At 44.3% G+C, this 22561-nt stretch overlaps 1 protein-coding gene across 1 annotated transcript; it reads left to right on the top strand.

The window, feature by feature from the left end:
* Positions 1–10564: 10564 nt before the first annotated feature.
* On the top strand, positions 10565–13739 carry LOC117053478 (neurophysin 1). Its single transcript, XM_033161222.1, has 3 exons — positions 10565–10755; positions 11426–11630; positions 13505–13739. The coding sequence occupies exons 1-3, from the start codon at positions 10636–10638 to the stop codon at positions 13540–13542; spliced, it is 363 nt and encodes a 120-aa protein (XP_033017113.1). The 5' UTR covers positions 10565–10635; the 3' UTR covers positions 13543–13739.
* Positions 13740–22561: the final 8822 nt, after the last annotated feature.

The following is a 22561-nucleotide window of genomic DNA, read 5'->3' as shown; positions in this document are numbered from 1 at the left end:
GAAGATTTGGAGACCAGGAATGACAAGCAAGCCGCATTGATTTTCATAGACACAGAAAAGGCATTTGACAACGTTTCTTGGTACTTTATGAAGAAAAATTGGGAATTGATGGGTTTGGGGAGTGGGTTTTTGAAAGGGATAGAAGCAATTTATTCAGAACAAAAAGTGATGTTAATAGTTAATATTTTTTGACAGATAATTTTGAAATTTCTAAAGGAACAAGACACGGGTGTCCATTATCACCTTTATTGTTCATATCCATATGAGAGGTTCTGGTACAAAAGTTAAGAGAGACACAAAGTGTAAAAGGAATGAAAGTGGGCACAAAGGAATACAAGTTAAAAGTCTTTGCCATTGACTTGGTACTAATGTTAGAAAAGCCACAAGCCAGTGTAACAGAAGCAATTGAAGCATTGGGGCAATTAACAGGTTTTAAATTAAATAAAGCCAAAACAAAAATGATGGTTAAAAGTATGAATCAGGAACAAATTAAAAAATTACAAGATAAACAGGAATTTTGGTGGTCAAAAAGGTAAAATATTTGGGTATCTGGTTGACTCCCCAAAACATAAATCTATTTAAAGATAATTATGTATCTGTGTGGAAAGAGGTCAAAAGAAATTTAGAAATATGGGGGAGATTAAAATTGTCATTTTGGGGAAGAATCTCTGTGATAAAGATGAATGTGCTACCCAAAATGTTATTCTTATTTCAGACAATCCCAGTGATTAGTGGAATAGGACAGTTTAAAGATTGGCAAAAAGCATTGTCAAGATTTATCTTGCAGGAGAAGAAACCTAGAATAAAGTATAAACTTCTTACAGATAAAAAAAGAAAGAGGCAGAGTCTTGCTGCCGGATTTAAAGATATATTATGAAGCGTCCTGTCTGATTTGGTCAAAGGATTGGATGAAATTAGAAAACACAGATGTATTAGATTTGGAAGGTTGTGGAAACAGATTTGGGAAGCATGCATATTTGTGATATGACAAAATTAAATTACACAGAGGCTTCCTGAATCATGAAATAAGAAAACCGCTCTATGAAGTATGGGTTAGATATAAAGAATTATTAGAACACAAAACACCATGATGGGTCTCACCAGCAGAAGCAATTTCAGTCAAGAGGTTAAATATGAAAGCCAATTGGCCTACATATAGGGAGTTGTTAATGGAAAGTGATAAAGTGTTAAAAATGAAACCATATGACGAAATGTGTGATAAGTTAACAGGTTGGCTACAGTACCACCAAATAAATGACATATTTAAAAAAGACAAAATGAAGAACGGCTTTGAGACTTTTAGATCAAAGCTGGAAACCGAATTGTTAGACAGTAAAACAAAAATCCTACAAAAAATGTACAAGTTACTTCTAGGATGGCATACAAAAGATGAGGAAATTAAGGAAATACAGTAATAATAAAATGGGCAATTGATATTGGGCATAACACTGAATTTTATAAATGATCAAGGCTATGGAATATGGGTATGAAATTTACTGCATGCATGACATTTAAAAAGATGTTTAGGTACACCTTCCCAAAGAAACCAGAAGCATTTTTGTTAGGAATGGTAGGAGAGGAGGACTTCCAGTCTGTCTGCAGAATGGAATGTCGGTGCGAAATGGATTATCTCAGTGTTTTTCAACCTTTTTTGGGCAAAGGCACACTTGTTTCATGAAAAAAATCACGAGGCACACCACCATTAGAAAATGTTAAAAAATTTAACTCTGTGCCTATATTGACTATATATAAAGTAATTCTCTTGAATAGGAATCAAATAAACACAATTTTTCCCACGGCACACCAGGCGGAACAGTGGTTGAAAAACACTGGATTATTTGATTAAGAGATGACTGTTTCAGGCTATTCTGAACCTGCAGGGGAAGCGCTAGGGCTACACGCTCCCCTGAAAAAGCCCCACGGAAGAGTGGGGTCTCGAGGGGACCAGCCGAACGGGGAGCAACTTGTCACAATCTCCCTGCTACCTCACCGCTGTGTTAGCAGCGAGTGGGGGGGGGGGCAAGAAGCGGCTTAAGACCGTTAAGCTACCAACACGAGTCTGACCAAACTGCGGGAGGCCTGGCATGCTCTGGTCCACGGGGTCACGAAGAGTCGGACACGACTAAACTTCTAAACAACAACAACATGGATGTTCCCTGGAGGTATCTGACTCAGACCCTATTACGTTAAGCTCAGACCAAAATAAGACGTCAGTGGTGCATTGCTGGCCTGCCCTTGACATAGTAACACAGAGGTTTTGCTGGGACAGAGTTCAAAGGCTGTCTCCAAACATCCATTTTATTGCACATCAATGATGACTTGTGCATATGATGTTACCAGGGTGGTCACACTCCATTCCTCTATCTATCAATGCTGTTTGTGCCTGCAAAAGCTTTGGGGTAGACTTACAGTTGGGACCAGTGGCGTACCAAAGTCAGGTGGTACCTGATGCAAATTCCCCCCTTGAAATCCCCCCCTTGTCAAAGAAAGTAGCGCAGACAACTATCTGGTGTAGATCTCACCTTCTCCCCCTTCCTCCCTCCTTCAGATAGATTCCTGTGCAGCTGTCTTTGAGGGGGGGTGGAGGGAGGGAGGAGGAGAAGCCAGTATCTACATCAGATAGCTGCCTGCACACTGTCTTTGAGGGGGGGTGGAGGGAGGAATGCGTGGGATCTACATTGGATAGCTGCCTGTGTGCATGCATGCCTGCCTGAACATGCTGTGCACCTGGGGTGCGCCGCGATCGGCACCCCGTTGGGAAGGAACAGGACAGGAAAAGGAAGGAAATGAGACAGGAAGCCCCATCAGGGGCACTGATCAGCGCTGCGATCCCCACCCATCCTCAATCCTGGGTCTCTCCCCTTCAAGCCGGCTCCCAAGAACACACCCAAAGGTCACCCACAGGTGATCTACTGCCCACCCAGAAAGCCCCTCTCCTCAGTCACACACCCCAAAACACACCCTCCTATCCTTTGCCCCACAGATACACCCCCAAAATAAAGATACACACGTTTGGGGTAGTCGCGGGCGGGGGGCACAATGTGACCCCCGTCAGGCTGAAGGGTGGTGCCATTCGGCACCCCACCCCCAAGCCTACAGTGAGTTGGGGGGAAGGGGGGAGCAGCAGCAGCTGCTTTGCCGCTTTGCTGCTCACTGGGTTTGGGCCCGTCTTTAGTCTGACACCCGGTGTGGCCCGCACCCCTCGCATCCCCGTTGCTACGCCCCTGCTGAAGGATAAAATGATAAACCCAGAAGGAAAAGCATATGCTTACCCCATTGGAAAAACGATGGCCAAAGCTCAAGGAAGTCTGTGATTGGAGATGCATGCATCGCAGATCCGGCCACCCAAGTTGGAAAGGGCTTCTTTTCTGTATCCCAAAGAGGAAGGGAGGGTGTAAAGAGGAAGCCCTGGGCAAGAAGATGGGGTTTTTAGCTTCAACAGGAACCCCCACCCCCAGCCTATCAATGCCTGTATATGATCCTTCAAGCCATTTGATTTGCTCTTCTTTCTTCCAAAGAAGGGAACAAGCGACAAGTGACGGTGCCATCGGGAGGTGCTTGACTCAGAGGCTTTTGGGGTCAGGCAGGGCAGTCGCTTGGTGGCGCAGAACATGCTTTCTGTGTAAATGCAGACTGCCGTAGGCTGTCTACACACGTTGCCAGCTTGAAATGAAGCCGTGCTGTTCATTTTCTCGATTCGGATCGAAGCTGGTCTGAGGTGGGGGTGAGGAAATGCAGCATTTCATAATAAACCACAGCACAGAGACGGATTGTGGCCGACACTGTGTGTACGCCGCTTCCCAAATTGTCACCAGGAGCACACTGGATGAAGAACCAATGGGAATGTGAGCTCAACCCTTGGCACCTTCCTACCTCCTTGCATCCGAGGTGACTTGTACCGGCAGGCAACGATCCATAGGCGTAGCAAGCAACACTTACTAGCATGTTCCACTTGTTCAGGCAACCCTTGACCTTAATGGAGGTGAGATCGCGGCTTGGCTCACTTCCTTGAGTCTTCTGTTCTGGAGCCACCTGCTCTGCTGGTGCTGCTGCAGTGCACAATGAGCGTAAGAAGAGCTTGACCGCTGGATCAGGCCAAAGGTCCATGTCTCTTCTCAGATGGGGCCAACCAGATGCCTGTGGGAAGCCTGCAGGCAAGACATGAGTGCCACAGCACTCCCTACGCCATGCTTCTGATTCCTAGCGACTGATATTCAGAGGCCTACTGTCTCTGGTAAAATCTAGTAGCCTCTGACACTCAACCTCCTTGCAATGGTCTAACCCTCTTTTCAAGTCATCTAGGTTGGTGGCCATCATTGTCTCCTGTGGAGGGGAGTTCCATAGTTTAACAATGCACTGTGTGAAGTAGGACCTCCTTTTGTCTGTCCCGAATCTTCCAACATTCTGCTTCGTTGGGTCGCTCCGTATTTCATGCAGTTGCAGATATATCTATTCCCTTGCAGTCTGTCTGATCAGAGTCTTATCAAAGCAAGCGTTGCCAATGTGGAGACGAGTCTACCAATGGCGCAGCAAGTTGGATTTGCAACTTTCCTGCCCTCTCAGTCTAATGATGTCATAACAGTGGAGTAGATAACAGAATATCCTACATTACCCTCTGAATCTCGTCCCTAATTAGTTGCCTTTTAATACTCCTCACAATTTAAAGTCGGCGACCTGAACGGTCTTGAATTCACAGCGAGAATCGAGGTCCTCTGAATTTGACCTCCTGTGCCCCATTTAAGTGCCAAATATTAAGGCACAAGAGAGCAGGTAGCAGGATTGCTTCCTGGACAACGGTTAGGAGCCTGCTGGTCAATTAGTAAAGCCAAAAGTGGGGGCGGATGCATTACGGAGCGAAGACGTTCAATGCGGTTAAGAGTTTCAAGCCCTCGTCTGCAGCTGCAGAGTTGATGAAAGTGCTAACTGACTCTAACGAAGGTCAGGCAAAAAGGAACAGGTATGGCAGCAGTAGATATTAGCCCCGGTTTCATTAATAGTCGATATTTCTCATTTATATTCAGCATCACTGTCATTGCACCCTTCAGGAAGAAGCACCGATCCAATCCCAGAAGGCCACTCTAAACCTTGTTGTTGTTCAGTCGTTCAGTCGTGTCCGACTCTTCGTGACCCCATGGACCAGAGCACGCCAGGCACGCCTATCCTTCACTACCTCTCGCAGTTTGGCCAAACTCATGTTAGTAGCTTCGAGAACACTGTCCAACCATCTCATCCTCTGTCGTCCCCTTCTCCTTGTGCCCTCCATCTTTCCCAACATCAGGGTCTTTTCTAGGGAGTCTTCTCTTCTCATGAGGTGGCCAAAGTACTGGAGCCTCAACTTCAGGATCTGTCCTTCTAGTGAGCATTCAGGGCTGATTTCTTTGAGAATGGATAGGTTTGATCTTCTTGCAGTCCATGGGACTCTCAAGAGTCTCCTCCAGCACCATAATTCAAAAGCATCAATTCTTCGGCGATCAGCCTTCTTGATGGTCCAGCTCTCACTTCCGTACATTACTACTGGGAAGACCATAGCTTTAACTATACGGACCTTTGTCGGCAAGGTCATGTCTTTGCTTTTTAAGATGCTTTCTAGGTTTGTTATTGCTTTTCTCCCAAGAAGCAGGCGTCTTCTAATTTCGTGACTGCTGTCACCATCTGCAGTGATCATGGAACCCAAGAAAGTGAAATCTCTCAGTGCCTCCATTTCTTCCCCTTCTATTTGCCAGGAGGTGATGGGACCAGTGGCCATGAGCTTAGTTTTTTTGATGTTGAGCTTCAGACAATATCTTGCGCTTTCCTCTTTCACCCTCATTAAAAGGTTCTTTAATTCCTCCTCACTTTCTGCCATCAAGGTAGTATCATCAGCATATCTGAGGTTGTTGATATTTTTACCAGCAATCTTAATTCCGGTTTGGGATTCATCCAGTCCAGCCTTTCGCATGATGAATTCTGCATATAAGTTAAATAAGCAGGGGGACAATATACAGCCTTGTCGTACTCCTTTCCCAATTTTGAACCAATCAGTTGTTCCACATCCAGTTCTAACTGTAGCTTCTTGTCCCACATAGAGATTTCTCAGGAGACAAATGAGGTGATCCGGCACTCCCATTTCTTTAAGAACTTGCCATAGTTTGCTGTGGTCGACACAGTCAAATGCTTTTGCGTAGTCAATGAAGCAGAAGTAGATGTTTTTCTGGAACTTTCTAGCTTTCTCCATAATCCAGCGCATGTTTGCAATTTGGTCTCTGGTTCCTCTGCCCCTTCGAAATCCAGCTTGCACTTCTGGGAGTTCTCGGTCCACATACTGTTTAAGCCTGCCTTGTAGAATTTTAAGCATAACCTTGCTAGCGTGTGAAATGAGTGCAATTGTGCGGTAGTTGGAGCATTCTTTGGCACTGCCCTTCTTTGGGATTGGGATGTAGACTGATCTACTCCAATCCTCTGGCCACTGCTGAGTTTTCCAAACTTGTTGGCATATTGAGTGTAGCCCCTTAACATTTTAAATAGTTCAGCTGGAATATCATCACTTCCACTGGCCTTGTTGTTAGCAAGGCTTTCTAAGGCCCATTTGACTTCACTCTCCAGGATGTCTGGCTCAAGGTCAGCAACCACATTACCTGGGGGGTATGAGACCTCCATATCTTTCTGGTATAATTCTTCTGTGTATTCTTGCCACCTCTTCTTGATGTCTTCTGCTTCTGTTAGGTCCTTTCCACTTTTGTCTTTAATTGTGGTAATCTTTGTATGAAATGTTCCTTTCATATCTCCAATTTTCTTGAACAAATCTCTGGTTTTTCCCATTCTGTTATTTTCCTCTATTTCTTTGCATTGCTCTAAACCTTAAATATGTGTATAACAGCAATCGTGGTAGCGCATGTGGACCACTAGGTTTGGAAAGTTGGGTAGATCTCCTTTTGCTATACCAGGATGGGAAGCCTCAGGCCCAAGGGAGAATTGCACCACTCAAGTTCTCTTTATCTGTCCCTCAAAGTCTCCCTAAGCCAGATACAGTGGTAACTTGGAAGTCCATTCCAAAACGTTCCAAAACTAAGGCGTGCTTTCCCATAGAAAGTTATGCAACATGGATTAATCCGTTCCAGACACTTTGAATAACAACCCCTAAAACAGCAATTTAAAATGAATTTTACTATCTAACGAGACCATTGATACATGAAATGAAAGCAGTCATGCAATCCATCAATCAGTAGCTGAACTGGGTTCCACAGTCTCACACACACACAAAAAAAAGAGCCGCAAAAACAAAAACACAAAATAAATAGCAAAAACAGACAGACTGCAGCGTAACACTTGAAACGGAAGTGTGGCACTCAAAACGGAGCACGTTTGGCTTCGGAAAAAAGTTCGCTAACCGGAACACTTACTTCCGGGTTTGCAGTGTCTGGGTTCCAAGTTGTTTGAGTACCAAGGCGTTTGAGAACCAAGGTACCACTGTACAACACTCCTCGTGCTTGCTTGCTTACTTGCATCCTGCTTGAAGGTTTTTGCCTGGCTGGAATATGTCATCGAATGTTTCTTCCTTGCCTGTGTGGAAGACAGAGAGTGATGTGTGAGATGGGGGCGGGGGGAGAGACAGGAAATAGCCATAGAAGCACAGAATTGTACTGTTGTAGCGTGGGGATAGTGATTCAGCACGTGATTTCAGCTCTCTGACATAGCAGGCAAGAGACAGCTTCTTCACGTAACACTCTTTATTCAGGCAAACAAGACTGGGGAACTGAGGAGAGGGAAGCTACATTTATAGGGACAAAAGACTGGCTAGAAAGGATACATTTTGGAGGGAACAATCTCAAGCAATCACAAAGCTGCCTTTTGGTGGGAACCAATAAGACTGAGGATCCAAATGCAGCAACTTGAATGAACCAATAGTAGCTGTTCCTTCTGGAACAGGAAGGCAGTTATTTTCCCCTAATGTGAATAGAGACAATAGTAATACAGATATGATAACCCTTGAATCAATACACAACATGTACAATTGGAAGGGACATCAAGGGTCAGCTAGTCTAGGGTTGCCACCTTCGTTCTGGCCAAATACAGGGCGGGGTGGTTGGGGAGGTGATTTATTATTTCTCCATCTGGTGCTGAAATGACTTCAAAGCAAGCCATTACAATCTACAGTATTGCGGCCTAACAGGATGGCCCCAGCACACTGGGGGGTGGGGAGGATAAAAGGGCTGGTAGGCATTGGGGACCAATCTGAGCCGTTTTTGCATTTAATGGCGAACCTACCTAATTCACACTTTCTAAAACAATACGCTGAAACACAACTGCCCTTCTAAATCTGCACCTTTCCCAATTTTGCAATGTAGCCCAAGTAATGCATGCAAAAATGGATATCCTAGGGTTAAATGTGCATATATTGGTGAAAATAGCGTACAGAAATGCACTTAGGGAAAAGACAAACATATGGCTGTGTACAGTATATGCGGCAAAACGGCATACAAAAATGTGTTCTGTTGTGGAGAAAATTAGCCTAAAAAGCTGAAAAGTTTTGCTGAGAACTTTAAAACAATAAAAAAATTGCAAAGTTATGGAAAAATGTGGAAAACTGACACAGATTGGGGGAGGGAAATGAGAAACCGAAAAAAACTGAAATTGACAGATCTGTCTATCCCTAGCAGAGGGAAGAGGCAAGGGGCGCAATGGTTGCATGTTCTTCTTCAAACTTGCAATGTGGAGATATCAGGAACAGGGCCTATTCCATTTTACAGATCTTAAGTTGTTGAAACACCAAAAGCTGCAGAGAGTTAGATTTGGAATCCCTTAATTCTGAGAGCTGGCCCTACCAAGCTACAAGAACTCATCTGACTTGGAGTGAACTAGCTCCTTATTTTTATCCAAGTGGGCGAGAGGAATGACTTACTGGTACCCTCTTTTTTCATTTATGCCAACCCATTTCTAGTAAACTGCACACACGCACCATAGAACATAACGCTAACTGGGACGGATTCTATACTTCAGCAGCCTAAGAAGACGTTAAGGTCACTCTTTGTGCACCATCTACTGGTTCAGCAGACACACTCTGTGCACAGCAACAACTTTTTGACTTGGGCAAAGAGATCCAAAATAAATATAAGCCCTCTTTGGAGAATGCCCTGCCTGAAACGAAAGTTTCAGGAGCATTATCGCAAGTGGTTTAAATGTTTTTAATTGCCTTAAGTATGTTACTGTTTTCTTCTTAATAGTACGGCTTTACCACTTTGGTGTTTGCCGTCCTAGGTTCCTTTGGCAGACAAAACCATAAACTTAGAAGGGACCATGAGGCTCATCCTGGTCCAAGCCCTTATGCCCAACATGGGGCTCGAACCCACGACGCTGTGTTTAAGAGCCTCATGCTCTAGCCACTGAGCTACTGTATTCCAACAGGAAATTTTTAACATTTTCATTGCCTCCACTAGAAGCTGAGCCTTTCATGTTGGCAGGCCCAAGCTGTGGAACACTCTTCCAGAAGAGACAGGCCTATGCACCATTTAAATTTTTAAAAAATGTATTTCTACCATTTAAAAGATCGTTTTGTACTGTTTCCATGCTGTTTTATATTCTACTGTATATATTGCTGCACACCGACATCTTATATTGTATGAACAGGTGATTGTTGTTGTTGTTGTTCAGTCGTTCAGTCGTGTCCGACTCTTCGTGACCCTATGGACCAGAGCACGCCAGGCACGCCTATCCTTCACTGCCTCTTGCAGTTTGGCCAAACTCATGTTAGTAGCTTCGAGAACACTGTCCCACCATCTCATCCTCTGTCGTCCCCTTCTCCTTGTGCCCTCCATCTTTCCCAACATCAGGGTCGTTTCTAGGGAGTCTTCTCTTCATGAGGTGGCCAAAGTACTGGAGCCTCAACTTCAGGATCTGTCCTTCTAGTGAGCACTCAGGGCTGATTTCTTTAAGAATGGATAGGTTTGTTCTTCTTGCAGTCCATGGGACTCTCAAGAGTCTCCTCCAGCACCATAATTCAAAAGCATCAATTCTTCGGCGATCAGCCTTCTTTATGGTCCAGCTCTCACTTCCGTACATTACTACTGGGAAAACCATAGCTTTAACTATACGGAACAGGTGATATATACGGGTAAATACTTTTACTATATAAAATAAATAGATCTAATAAGAATGGGTGGTGTTTGTGCTTTCCACAAATGGATGTCCTCCTAAAATGACAGGAGGTTTTTTCCGAGAGGGCTATGGTCCAGGCCAGAGTCTCATACAGATCAGATCTCCCCAAAATCCAGGGGAAAAGAATTTCAGATCTCCCGAAAGCCCGACGAAAAGTATTCATATTCTCCTCCCCAACCTCTGGTGACATCAAAGACTTCTTCAATTAGGGAGAACTCTTGGCCTTTGATGCATCTTCCACCCAGTTTGCAATGAAACGAGAGAGAAAATTGCCCATATTTCAGTGCCCTCACATCTGCGACCTTGTCTTATTAGACATGACACTTGGCGTGAAGAGCAATGCCTTGTGCTTTTTAAGAGATATGAGTAACAAGGGCTATAGCATGGCTCAACAGGCCTGTCCACCAGTATATATATACACCTACGGCCATAAAGGCAAAAACCAGAAAGACCTTCTCCATTCCTGCTCCTCAAGAGAACCAGCTGGTGGCAACCAGGGCGACCATGTCTTACAATATGCTAGCCTTCTGCTTGCTTTGGCTCCTGGCTCTCTCTTCGGCTTGCTACATCCAGAATTGCCCCATTGGAGGGAAGCGCTCCCTCCTGGACATGGAAGTCAGAAAAGTAAGTCATGGCGGGTTTAAGGCATGAGAAGGCAAGGTGGGAGAGGGCTTTGGCTCAGTGTTAAGAGCATCTGCATGCAGAAGACCGCAGGTTCAATCCCTGGGCTCTCCATATCAGGTCGGGAAAGAATCCTGTCTGTTGGGGTATGTGTGTATGCTTTAAATGTATGGTTTGCATGCCATCCAAGCCACTTTGACTGTAAACATCACCAGACATCTGATTATGTAAACCAGCAGGGCCGTCTTAAGCATATCCGGCGCCGTGGTGCAAAGCTCCCTCCAGCGCACCCCCCTTTCCCATAGTTTTTTAGGGAGGGCGGAACTGCCGGCGGGGCTGGAAGAGGCGGGCAGTGGCTGGAGGGCGGCTCCTCCGGCAGGGAAGAGGTGGAGGCTGGACGTGGCACCTCCCGGCTCAGCTGGCCGCTTTGTGCCACGGTGGCCACGGCAGATGGAGGCTCTGGGCACTGCGCTGCTTCAGCGCGGCATGGCGGAGGCAGGCGAGAGCAGCGAGCTGATGCCAAGAGGCACCACATCCAGCCTCCGCCTCTTCCCTGGCACCCTCCAGAACTTGGCACCCCGGCGCCCCGCACCACTAGCCTCTATGGGTAAGACGCCCTTGTAAACCAGACTTGGCTAAAGCTACATTTCCCCCGTTTTGTGCCCCACACCAGTGCATCTCCTGTGGGCCAAGAAACAGAGGGCATTGCTTTGGTCCCAATATCTGTTGTGGCGAAGAACTAGGCTGTTACTTTGGCACAGCGGAAACCATGAGATGCCAGGAAGAAAATTTCCTTCCAACGCCTTGCGAGTCTGGAAGGAAGCCGTGCGGCAACAGCGGAGGGACCTGTGCCGCATCAGGCATCTGCTGCAGCAATGGTGAGGACATCTCCCCATCAGAAACCCACCCTTTTCCTTTTCTTTTTTAAATAAATTTCATTGGATTTTACATTTTTATCATACTGACAATATACCACATAACAAAATACAGAGCCCCCTTTCCCCCCTCGACTTCCCTCAACTTCCTTTTCTGGTTTTTTGTGTAATAACTTCTCCTGCTTACTTTGTTTTATCTTAATACTGAGTTCTCTATATTACTTCTTGTTGTACTCTTATCTTATTTAACAACCTCTTAGTAGTTTCTATGTTTGTTTCAGTTGATTGTAAGTGTTTACTCAAACCCTGCTAGTGAGTCCATCTCTTTCCATTGTTTCTGTATATACAACATGAATGGTTCCCATACTTTTTAAAAGTCACTACAGTATTGTCTTTTATCTCTTAAGTCTTCCCGTCAGTTTTGCCATTTCAGCATATTCCATCCATCAGCTTTCCTTCCCATTCTTCTTTTGTTGGAATTTTGTCGCTTTTCCATTTTTGGGCTAACAATATCCTCGCCAAGGTTGTAGCATACATGAAAAGTTTGTTCTTCTCTTTTGGCTGAAACCCGCCCTTTTCACCCATAACATTCATTGCTATGCTGTCCGTATCTGTGCAGCGCATATCACCCTTTTTGCTTTTTCAAGTGAGCGCGATTTGGTTTCTGCTAGCTGGAAATTGCTGTAGGCATAGAAAAGAGCTGCTGCTACAGTTGCTGTCAAGCCTGCTGTTAAAGGGTCGAGGGTGAACATGGAAAGCATAGTGCCACATCACATCTCTGCTCAGCTACATAAAGCCAGTTTAGATGTGGGTGGACCTCTGTCCTTGTGCAGAGGTTCAAGTCAACATGTGGGTGATGGGGATGGGAACCCCAGGCATGGTTCTGATCCTCCATTTAAATGCATTTTAAACAGCCACAAATTGCTACCGTGAAACAGGCACAAATTCATTTGTTACCTGCTATGGAATACATGCACCTTTCTTGAAGCATAATGATATTTTTGAATGGAAAGTTGCATTTCTTAGAATCATAGAACTACAGAGTTGAAGGGAACATAAGGGTCATCTAGTTCATTCCCCTGCAATGCAGCTGCTTCTTAGCATACGGTTGCCAGATTTTTTTCCCAATGAATCCGGGGACACTTTTCAACTTCAGATAGGATTTTGTCAAGGGGCTGATCTGTAAATCCGGGGGCTGTCCCCGGGAAACAGGGACGTCTGGTAACCTTATCTTAGCAACTAGTTGATGCCAGCCTAAGCAAATCAACATTTCCCTGCAATATGCCACTTCCCCTGCATCTTATGTGATGCCGAGGAGCATGAAAGAGTACTTGAAATGACCAAGAGTTGGCGAGAATACTGTTTTCTCATTTTAACATTTTCCATTTCCCTTTTGACAACTGTCGGGGACTAAGGCTTGGGCAGCTGAAAAGGACCAGAATGCTCTTGATGAGATGTGTTGAGCCATCAGGAACAAGGCAGGAATGTTCCTCGATGATGCCTCTTGCTTGTGTGGATGGAGAATGCGGGGGGGGGGGGTATGTGAGAAACTAGCCAACTGTAAAACTAGCCAAAGGTAAAATCTACATGCACCGCCCCACCCACTTTTATGTACTCTGGAATTCCAGAGATATACCTGTATAACCAGAAAGCAATTTGCTAAGCCAATCACGCAGGCAACATTTCTCCCCTCTCAAGATGTTGGCAGGCGCTCCTCGAATTTTGGCACTACAGACAGCTGCCCAGGTTGTCTCTGTTGTTGGGCTGGCTCAGTATGCAACCTGCCTTGGGCAGATCTGTTCCTGTGAAGATCGGAAACGGCCACAAAAGATGTGGCACACGTTGGTTTCTTTTGACGAATTTCCTTGCCATTTCAGAGGGCTGCATGGTAGACTCTGCCTGTGACCAAGAATGAGAAGACAACAAGGAACGAGGATCACGTGAATCCACTTTTAGATTACGAACTTGCAGGCAACGCCAGTGTCACACGTCAAGTACGCATGCTGGATGCCAATGGCCGACAAACTTGTGCAAAATAAAAGTTGCATATCAGCAACAGCAGTCTATGATTTTTGTTCTCCTGGCTTTTCAATAAAGTTCTATTAGCATGTCTATTGCTTGTGTAACTGTTCATCTGGTTAACTATATGGCATTGAAGGGGGATACATTTGTTTATTCATTCATTTACTTGAGTCATTGTTTGCCTCTTGGCAAAAAAAAAAAGGGCTGCCAAGACTACCGTAAAAAGATTTTTAAAGCACACATTAAAACAGTAAAAGGTATTATTGCAAATTCTCAAAAAATGCTACAAACCGCAGCAAGAACTAGTCACAATTCCAACCAATCTCAACCTTCCAAGGCCTGGTGGAATAGAAAGGGCCTGTTTCAAGAGCCCACATAGTGTAGGGTAGAATAGGCAATGGTCAGCAGCTAGAGAAGGGCTTTTAGCAATGTGTAATATTTGGAGGGAGGTGAGGTGCCAGACAGTGTAAGAATGCAAGTACGCAACAGTGCCCCCATTTCCCTTGTAGCCTTATTGCAGGCCTTTCCGTTAACCTTGGGTTCTTTGTTGCACCCGGGGGGGTGAGGGAGGAAGGAGTCAAAAAAAGACACTGAGGATTTGAAATAGAGAAAGAGTTTTTATTCCTGTCATTTAGAATGGCAGGAAGGCACCCGCGTGATAATTCACAGCGAACTGCACCGAGCATCAGTTGCATACAGTTTATATAATCTTCAAACCCCTCTTTCCCCCTCCCCAGGAATCTGTGCACGTCACAGCCTTAGTAACATCCTTGAAAATTCCTGTTTTTACAATCTTCTAGGCCAAAAGGTCACTTAGCGTTGAGTTCGTTCCTGGTGCCTGCCTGTCTCCTTGAGTGGGCCCCTCTTGATCTATTCCTTTCCTGGCTTAATATGCCAGTAAGGAATGCACTACTAATCAAGGTTCATATCTATCAGAACAGGTTTCATCTAAACAGGTTACAGAAAAGCTTTTACTTAAAGGGTTTCAGCCTTGAGTTCATTATTGGGTGAAAGTTCCTGTCTCGCACTCTTATCTCAAAGTGGGGGTTAAGCAGCCCCTGGCTGCCCCTGGTACCTCCCGCCTTTCCTTCCAACCGGCAGGACCATCCATCAAAGAATTATCCTGTCTCTGGCTATCTGGCAACTCTCACATCCCTCGGCCAGGAATTCCTGTGCCATCCAGGGAAGGGGGCGCTCCAGCGAAGGGGCGCTTTTCATTGACTAATGATATGCCAGAGAGGTATGCACTAAGAGAATAAGTTGCACAAAGACAGAGCTTACAGTAAAAGCTAAATATTATGCCAATAACATAGAAATATTAAAAAGGCCATGCAAATAGTATCAAATAAAAGGGGCTACAGACAAAAGCCAAAGTTTTACAAACTCAGGTAAAGTCTAAATACCATTTATAGAGAGGCTAGGAATGCTACACATCAGTAGAAGCTACATGTCAAATAAAAGAACTTAAAAAGCATTAGAGAGAGACACAAAGAATCTCAGTTTAAAAGACTTAAAAGGGAGAAAGAAGGAAGGTAAAAAGGGGACTTAAGAGAGACTTACATAGAGAAAGGAAAGTCAATTAAAAGGACTTAATTGCATAGGGAACAAGGTAAAAGGGGAACTTACATCAGGCTTTCCAGGAGGCTTTCAATATATAATCACAGAATAGAATCATAGGGTTGGAAGAGACCACAAGGGCCATCCAGTCCAACCCCCTGCCAAGCAGGAAACACAATCAAAGCATGCCTAACAAATGGCTATCAAGTCTCTGCTTAAAGACCTCCAAAGAAGGAGTCTCTCCTTGGTAGCAAATTAAAAGACTGTCTTTCAGAAGAAGAATCTACCTGTATTCAGGGAGGAGGGTCTCTTTCTTTTCCAGAAAAGGAAGATTTTCAGCCCAGAAATCCAGTTCAAAATTAATTAAAAAGCTCTCTCTCTCTCTCTGTTCAGAGACTGTCCTTCAGAGAAAACCAAATGCGCGGCTCTGAGCCACTAAAAAAAAACCTGACTTTCAGTTCAGCGAAAGTTGAAAGCTCTAGCCAAAAAGAATGCCATGCAGTACCAGGAGAAAGAGATAAGGTGAGGAGAGAGAAGAGGAGAAAGGGGGAGGAAGCCCCCTCCCTTAGCTGCCCGCTTCTGGATTAACAGTATGTCAGTAAAGAATGCATTAGCAGACGAGCTCTTAGCTAAAAACTTTTTTTTTTCAACTTATACAGAGAGAGAAAGCTAACCAAGAAAGCTTGGTTACAGACTTATAAACTTATAAACTGGAGAATTAAAACTCTCCCTCTTCATTCCCTCCTCTTCTTTTGGACAGCCTTACGGCTCGTCCTTGGGAAATGACCGATATTCTCTAGCAAGGGCAATAGGCTGTAGAATCCATGACACAACTTTGTGAATCATTATATGCACACATTGCATTAAGCAGGGAATACAGAAGCGTAAAAGCAATAAAACAGCAAGGGGACTTTCTAATATAATGAAAATACCCCTGAATCATCCTAGATTGGTTAACCTATCTGTAACTGGTCAACACAAATTAAGGCAATACAATCGTCCGGTCCTCCCATTCAGTGTTCTTTTCTTCCCTTTCTTCTATAGGCGTGCGCAGGGCCAATGGCTCCCGGTGCATTGGCAGCAGGCCTTTGTTGCCTTTGGAGACCGTGCTCTGACCCACTCCCGGTGGGGTCAGAGACAGGGTTTCTCTGGATCTTCAGCTTCTAGGGATATTTCGGCACACTGCAGCAGATTCACTTTCTGCATGAGCAGGGAGACACCTCATCCACTTAGATTTCAGAGCCACTGCATAGGGATAAACTGGCTTAGCAAAACTACACGGCGTGCATTAGAGAGCTTTCCTGTTAAAAGAATAGAAGACACGTGACAGAGATAATATCTGCGCTTGGAGGGTACGATCGATAATGGTCACACCTCAGTCCTCCTACCTGTTTGAGGTAAGCTAGAATACCCTAAACAAATAAGGATGGCCTCCCATACACTCACAAGGTAAAGCTGACCATGTCAGATCACTATCTCCTCGAAATACAATGTTCTTCCGCAATGATTATCCCATAGCTCCACCCCTTGATCCTACATGGTCTACTCTTTGGCCCAGGGAAATAATTTGGTTCATTTTCCCAATCCATGGAAACACTCTAAACTTAGAATACACACAAATATAAACAAATACACAATACCACATATTTTGAGCCATTTCCAATTTATATTGATATTCAAGATAATATGTCTTCTATCTGTTAATACCTTCAGCACTTCCACTTGAATATCACATTCCAATCTTCATAGATGTGCAGTAGGGTAGATCTTGCCCTTAATGTCTATTGCTGCTGTCTAATCATATTGATTAGATAATATTTTATTATAACCTTTATATCTTGAATCAACACACCAGCTTCCTGCAATATTTATCATTTCAAGATGACCACCTAAAAATGCCAGTTTATTATCCAGAACTTTTAAACCCATAGCATTAATAACTCCAACTCCTGCAAATCAGATTGATATATAAATATATAAGTTATATATTCTTATCCATACGTTAACCCTTCAGTCATCCCACAGGGGATTGATTCCATTCCATAATACCATATTTTATAATAGTTGATGCCTTCTTTAGACAAATATCCATACATTGAAAGGTGACATTCTATTATTATTATTGTTGTTGTTATTACTAATATTATTATCATTATTATTCAGCCCAGTTTAGCATAAAACTCTGCTGATGTCAAGGAACAGAAAGGTACAATCTCTCCCAGATAAGATCCATTTCCTATCCCAATTATATTATCGGTTCCAACAGCTATATCAGAGATTAACTTTCCTTCCTCTTCTGTTTGCCTGCATCCAAACAGACTGGAGAGTCCGTGTCAGCTAAGACACAAAGCCTCCATCACCTGTGGATGACAGGTGTATTCAATTACTCAGAAATCTGCTTTACACCTGAATCATGCCCAGCTGGATCTTGGTACAATCCGCCTGTATGAGCAATGAGAATCTGCAAATCCCGCCCAGGGACATTATTACCCACTCTTCAATAAAAAAAACAAAACATGGGAGAGAGACTTCACTTTGTGACGTATGCATGCCTCCCGAAACCACCAGCCCATTGTTGACCCTCAGGAGAACTTAGGGAGGGATCTGCAAACAGGGCAGTAGGGAACAAGTCTGACAGACTTGGGTTGCCAGACAGAACTTGGCCTATTTATTTCGCTTCAGAGCCATCAATAGGTCGCTCTCATCATCTCACGCTGCGTGGTAGCCAGCTTAGCAAGGTTGCCAACTTCACACACAAAAAAATGTTTCATTTGGACAATGGAGTTAAAACCTCGATGTGCTCATTCAAAAGGTGACAATTTTCAGGGTTCTTTTAGGTTACAACAAATTATGGACAGGGCAATAGGGAGAGCCCCTGTCTATTTAAAAACAGTCTTTGAAGGGTTTGCTATATCTTACCACCTCTGAAATATCAGAGCCATCTCTAGGCTCCTCTCATCGTCCCATGCTTCCGCGGCAGCAGCTTGGCAGGCCGCCAACTCCTTGCCGGGCCACCAGCCCTGCTCCATGGTGCCTTGTTTGGGCGATGGAGTCACCCCTGAGATGTGCTCTGCAACCTGGGCACGGCGGGTGGTGAAGCACACTTCAAATCTGTAGGAGATAAATATTGCCTTCAATGTGTACATACATTCTCTTTGCCATCATTTTTTTTCTTCCAATCATTTAAAATTTCTATCCCCTTTTCTCCTGAGGTTCAAAATTTCCCAAATCCTCACAGTGTCAGGGCTCCTGTTGCAATTACTGCTTGCCACGAGCCCTCCCTATTCAGCTTTTAACATTCCTTTTTTTCTTTATTCCACATACTATATCTTCAAAAAAACTTCCTAGAAAAACTTAAGACCTGGAATATAAAATAAAACTTTTCCTCTAATCAACCTTTAGTGAAGATCATCAGCCTGCTTAGAAGACATATCACCTCCCCTCAAGCCGGTGGGAGAGCCAATTCCCTTCCATGGTTTGCTGCTGTGAAGAGAAAAAAATTGCTCTTTAAAAACTAGGCTTTTTGCTTTTTTAAAAATGAGGCTTTTCTGTTTCCCCCGCTCCCCTTCCTTTCCATTCCTGCTAGCAAGCTTTTGTTAGAGATTGTGGCGATCTCCCTGCCACATTCCTTTAGTGAGCACGTTACTCCTTTATTACTTAACAAATGTCAATTAAGAAACAATCAAGGACTGTATTAGCTTCAAAAACAAACAAACAAACAAGCAGCCCTCCTTTCAATGCAAAACACACTCACATTCACCTAAACCTTGCAGAGAAATAGACTTTTACAGCCTGATCTATTGAATATACAAGCCTTGGCATACAAACAGTTTATAAAACACACTCACCAAACCCTAGGTTCAAACAGATTCCTCGAAAAGGAAGCTGGAGGACATAAAAACAAAACATATACAAAGGGACTGTCACTGTGCAGACACACGTCAATTTCAAATCCATCTGAGAAAGCTGCTGTTGTGCAGCCACATATACAAAAAAGCCAAGGGACAAGACAAAGGTCAACTTACAAGGATAAAAAAAGAGATTGGGGAAAGCCAACCCCCCTTCATACACAGATAGAGCTTTGCAAGAGGGTTGACTTTAATGAAAATAAATCTTCTCTCCTCTATCCCAGCTCTTCACTGAGACCCGAAGTTCTGTCTTCGACACAAAACACAGTTGTGTTAAGGCAAAGAGAGAAAGGAAAAACAAACAAACAAACCCACACACACAGAGAGAGCCTGCAGCAACTTAGCCCCCTTTTGGCTAATTCCTGCTGGCACACACACAGTATCAGTGATCACTAATTATTGGAGGGGTTGTGAGGCCCCCTTCTTGTTCTTCCCTCTTGCTTAGATTGTTATGTAAGAGGGGCTTCATGACAAAATAAAAACTAGAAATGAGAAACACAACACAATAGGTAAACAGGTGCAACTTGCTTCCAAAGTCAAAGAAACACACAACCAAAAGGTGTAAGTTGTCATGGGGGTTTCAAAGACCATGCTCCCACAACAATGTGCACACAGATAGCCTGGCAGCCCGTAGCTCTTCCCCCTTCCAAGGCAGGGTCTGGGAATTTGATGGGGATGCGGGAACAAGCAGGTATACTGCTTGCTTTGGGGACACACAGTTCTATTCACACACTCTCTAAGGAGGTGGCAGCCCTCCCTTTTCACCTACTTAATGCCAAACGCTTGGGGCTGCCCTCTGCACCCCCTGTTCTGAATGAAATGCAAGCCTCAAACAGAAAAGAAACCTTCATAATTTTTGCAAAAAGCAATAAGGAGACATAATCATTCACAGAGATCTGGAAGAAATAGGAGGAAAGGCGGGTGCCACCTGCACCCCCACTCACTCACACACACATTGAGAGGGAAGGAGGAGGAGAGGTCAGGCAGTCCCTGTCTGCTAGACAACTGGAGTAAAAAATTTCCCTTCTCTCCAAGGATAACACTTGGAAAGAAAGCATGGAAATAATCTCTCCCGTCCCAGTTTTTCACTGGAACCTTCAAACAGAGGCAACAGAAATTCACCCAGATAGGCTATTCTCCTAGAAACCCGCACAGACCCACACATAAAAAAATTCATTTCACAAGGCATACTGGATTAGCAGTCAAAACAGCCTCTTGTGGCATCACTGCAGACACAGACAGACTCATACAAAATCACACAGCATGGCATCTTTGAGACACAGACAGGCACATACACACACAAGAGGAAATTCACAATATCATAACATTATTACAAATCATAAATTTTTACACAGCAACAAAAATTTCAATTGACCTGGGACACTCCCCCCACCTAACCAAATTTCTCTCACGCCCACATTCACATTAAAGACAAACATTTCGCCTTGCCAGTGACTCTGAGTCCTAGCGTCTCATTCACTCAAATCATTCATTGGAGTGTCCCCATACACCCATTCACTTGAACAAAGTAAACCTCCCCTCTATTCCCTTCTTCCCAAAACCAGCGGCATTTGCTGCACACTGCTGGCCCTGGCGGCACGCCATGTGCTCACTGCCAGGTTAAAGGCGGCACTCACTGCTCACTGCCTTTGTGGGGTTGATCAAGCCCCGTACCTCCCAACCTCTGGAGCTTACCTTTTCCCTCCAGATTTCCCCCCTGTGCGGCCGCTCCCTTTCTCTCATCTCTTGCAGCGTCTCCACTCAAGAACGGAGTGGCTAGCTCCTCCTACAAACTGGTAGGTGCGCGCAGGAGCGCCAAGCCGAACTGAGCTGTTCGCCTTGCAGAGATGCCTCAGACCTAGTCCCTCAACCCCGGGGAACGCCAAATCCCGGAAAAGAGCCCCCAGGAAAATGTAGCCTTATTGCAGGCCTTTCCGTTAACCTTGGGTTCTTTGTTGCACCCGGGGGGGTGAGGGAGGAAGGAGTCAAAAAAAGACACTGAGGATTTGAAATAGAGAAAGAGTTTTTATTCCTGTCATTTAGAATGGCAGGAAGGCACCCGCGTGATAATTCACAGCGAACTGCACCGAGCATCAGTTGCATACAGTTTATATAATCTTCAAACCCCTCTTTCCCCCTCCCCAGGAATCTGTGCACGTCACAGCCTTAGTAACATCCTTGAAAATTCCTGTTTTTACAATCTTCTAGGCCAAAAGGTCACTTAGCGTTGAGTTCGTTCCTGGTGCCTGCCTGTCTCCTTGAGTGGGCCCCTCTTGATCTATTCCTTTCCTGGCTTAATATGCCAGTAAGGAATGCACTACTAATCAAGGTTCATATCTATCAGAACAGGTTTCATCTAAACAGGTTACAGAAAAGCTTTTACTTAAAGGGTTTCAGCCTTGAGTTCATTATTGGGTGAAAGTTCCTGTCTCGCACTCTTATCTCAAAGTGGGGGTTAAGCAGCCCCTGGCTGCCCCTGGTACCTCCCGCCTTTCCTTCCAACCGGCAGGACCATCCATCAAAGAATTATCCTGTCTCTGGCTATCTGGCAACTCTCACATCCCTCGGCCAGGAATTCCTGTGCCATCCAGGGAAGGGGGCGCTCCAGCGAAGGGGCGCTTTTCATTGACTAATGATATGCCAGAGAGGTATGCACTAAGAGAATAAGTTGCACAAAGACAGAGCTTACAGTAAAAGCTAAATATTATGCCAATAACATAGAAATATTAAAAAGGCCATGCAAATAGTATCAAATAAAAGGGGCTACAGACAAAAGCCAAAGTTTTACAAACTCAGGTAAAGTCTAAATACCATTTTATAAGAGGCTAGGAATGCTACACATCAGTAGAAGCTACATGTCAAATAAAAGAACTTAAAAAGCATTAGAGAGAGACACAAAGAATCTCAGTTTAAAAGACTTAAAGGGAGAAAGAAGGAAGGTAAAAAGGGGACTTAAGAGAGACTTACATAGAGAAAGGAAAGTCAATTAAAAGGACTTAATTGCATAGGGAACAAGGTAAAAGGGGAACTTACATCAGGCTTTCCAGGAGGCTTTCAATATATAATCACAGAATAGAATCATAGGGTTGGAAGAGACCACAAGGGCCATCCAGTCCAACCCCCTGCCAAGCAGGAAACACAATCAAAGCATGCCTAACAAATGGCTATCAAGTCTCTGCTTAAAGACCTCCAAAGAAGGAGTCTCTCCTTGGTAGCAAATTAAAAGACTGTCTTTCAGAAGAAGAATCTACCTGTATTCAGGGAGGAGGGTCTCTTTCTTTTCCAGAAAAGGAAGATTTTTCAGCCCAGAAATCCAGTTCAAAATTAATTAAAAAGCTCTCTCTCTCTCTCTGTTCAGAGACTGTCCTTCAGAGAAAACCAAATGCGCGGCTCTGAGCCACTAAAAAAAAACCTGACTTTCAGTTCAGCGAAAGTTGAAAGCTCTAG

Source organism: Lacerta agilis, chromosome 9 (assembly GCF_009819535.1).
Source record: "Lacerta agilis isolate rLacAgi1 chromosome 9, rLacAgi1.pri, whole genome shotgun sequence".
Taxonomy (NCBI): Eukaryota; Metazoa; Chordata; class Lepidosauria; order Squamata; family Lacertidae; genus Lacerta; species Lacerta agilis.
The sequence above is the reverse complement of the archived record's forward strand: the minus strand, read 5'-3'. Positions and strand labels throughout refer to the sequence as shown.

Coding starts and splice junctions, on each gene's coding strand:
- LOC117053478 (XM_033161222.1), top strand. CDS start 10,636: ATGTCTTACAATATGCTAGCCTTCTGCTTGCTTTGGCTCCTGGCTCTC. Junction 10,756..11,425: donor TGGACATGGAAGTCAGAAAA/GTAAGTCATGGC, acceptor GCCCCACACCAG/TGCATCTCCTGTGGGCCAAG. Junction 11,631..13,504: donor AGGCATCTGCTGCAGCAATG/GTGAGGACATCT, acceptor TTGCCATTTCAG/AGGGCTGCATGGTAGACTCT.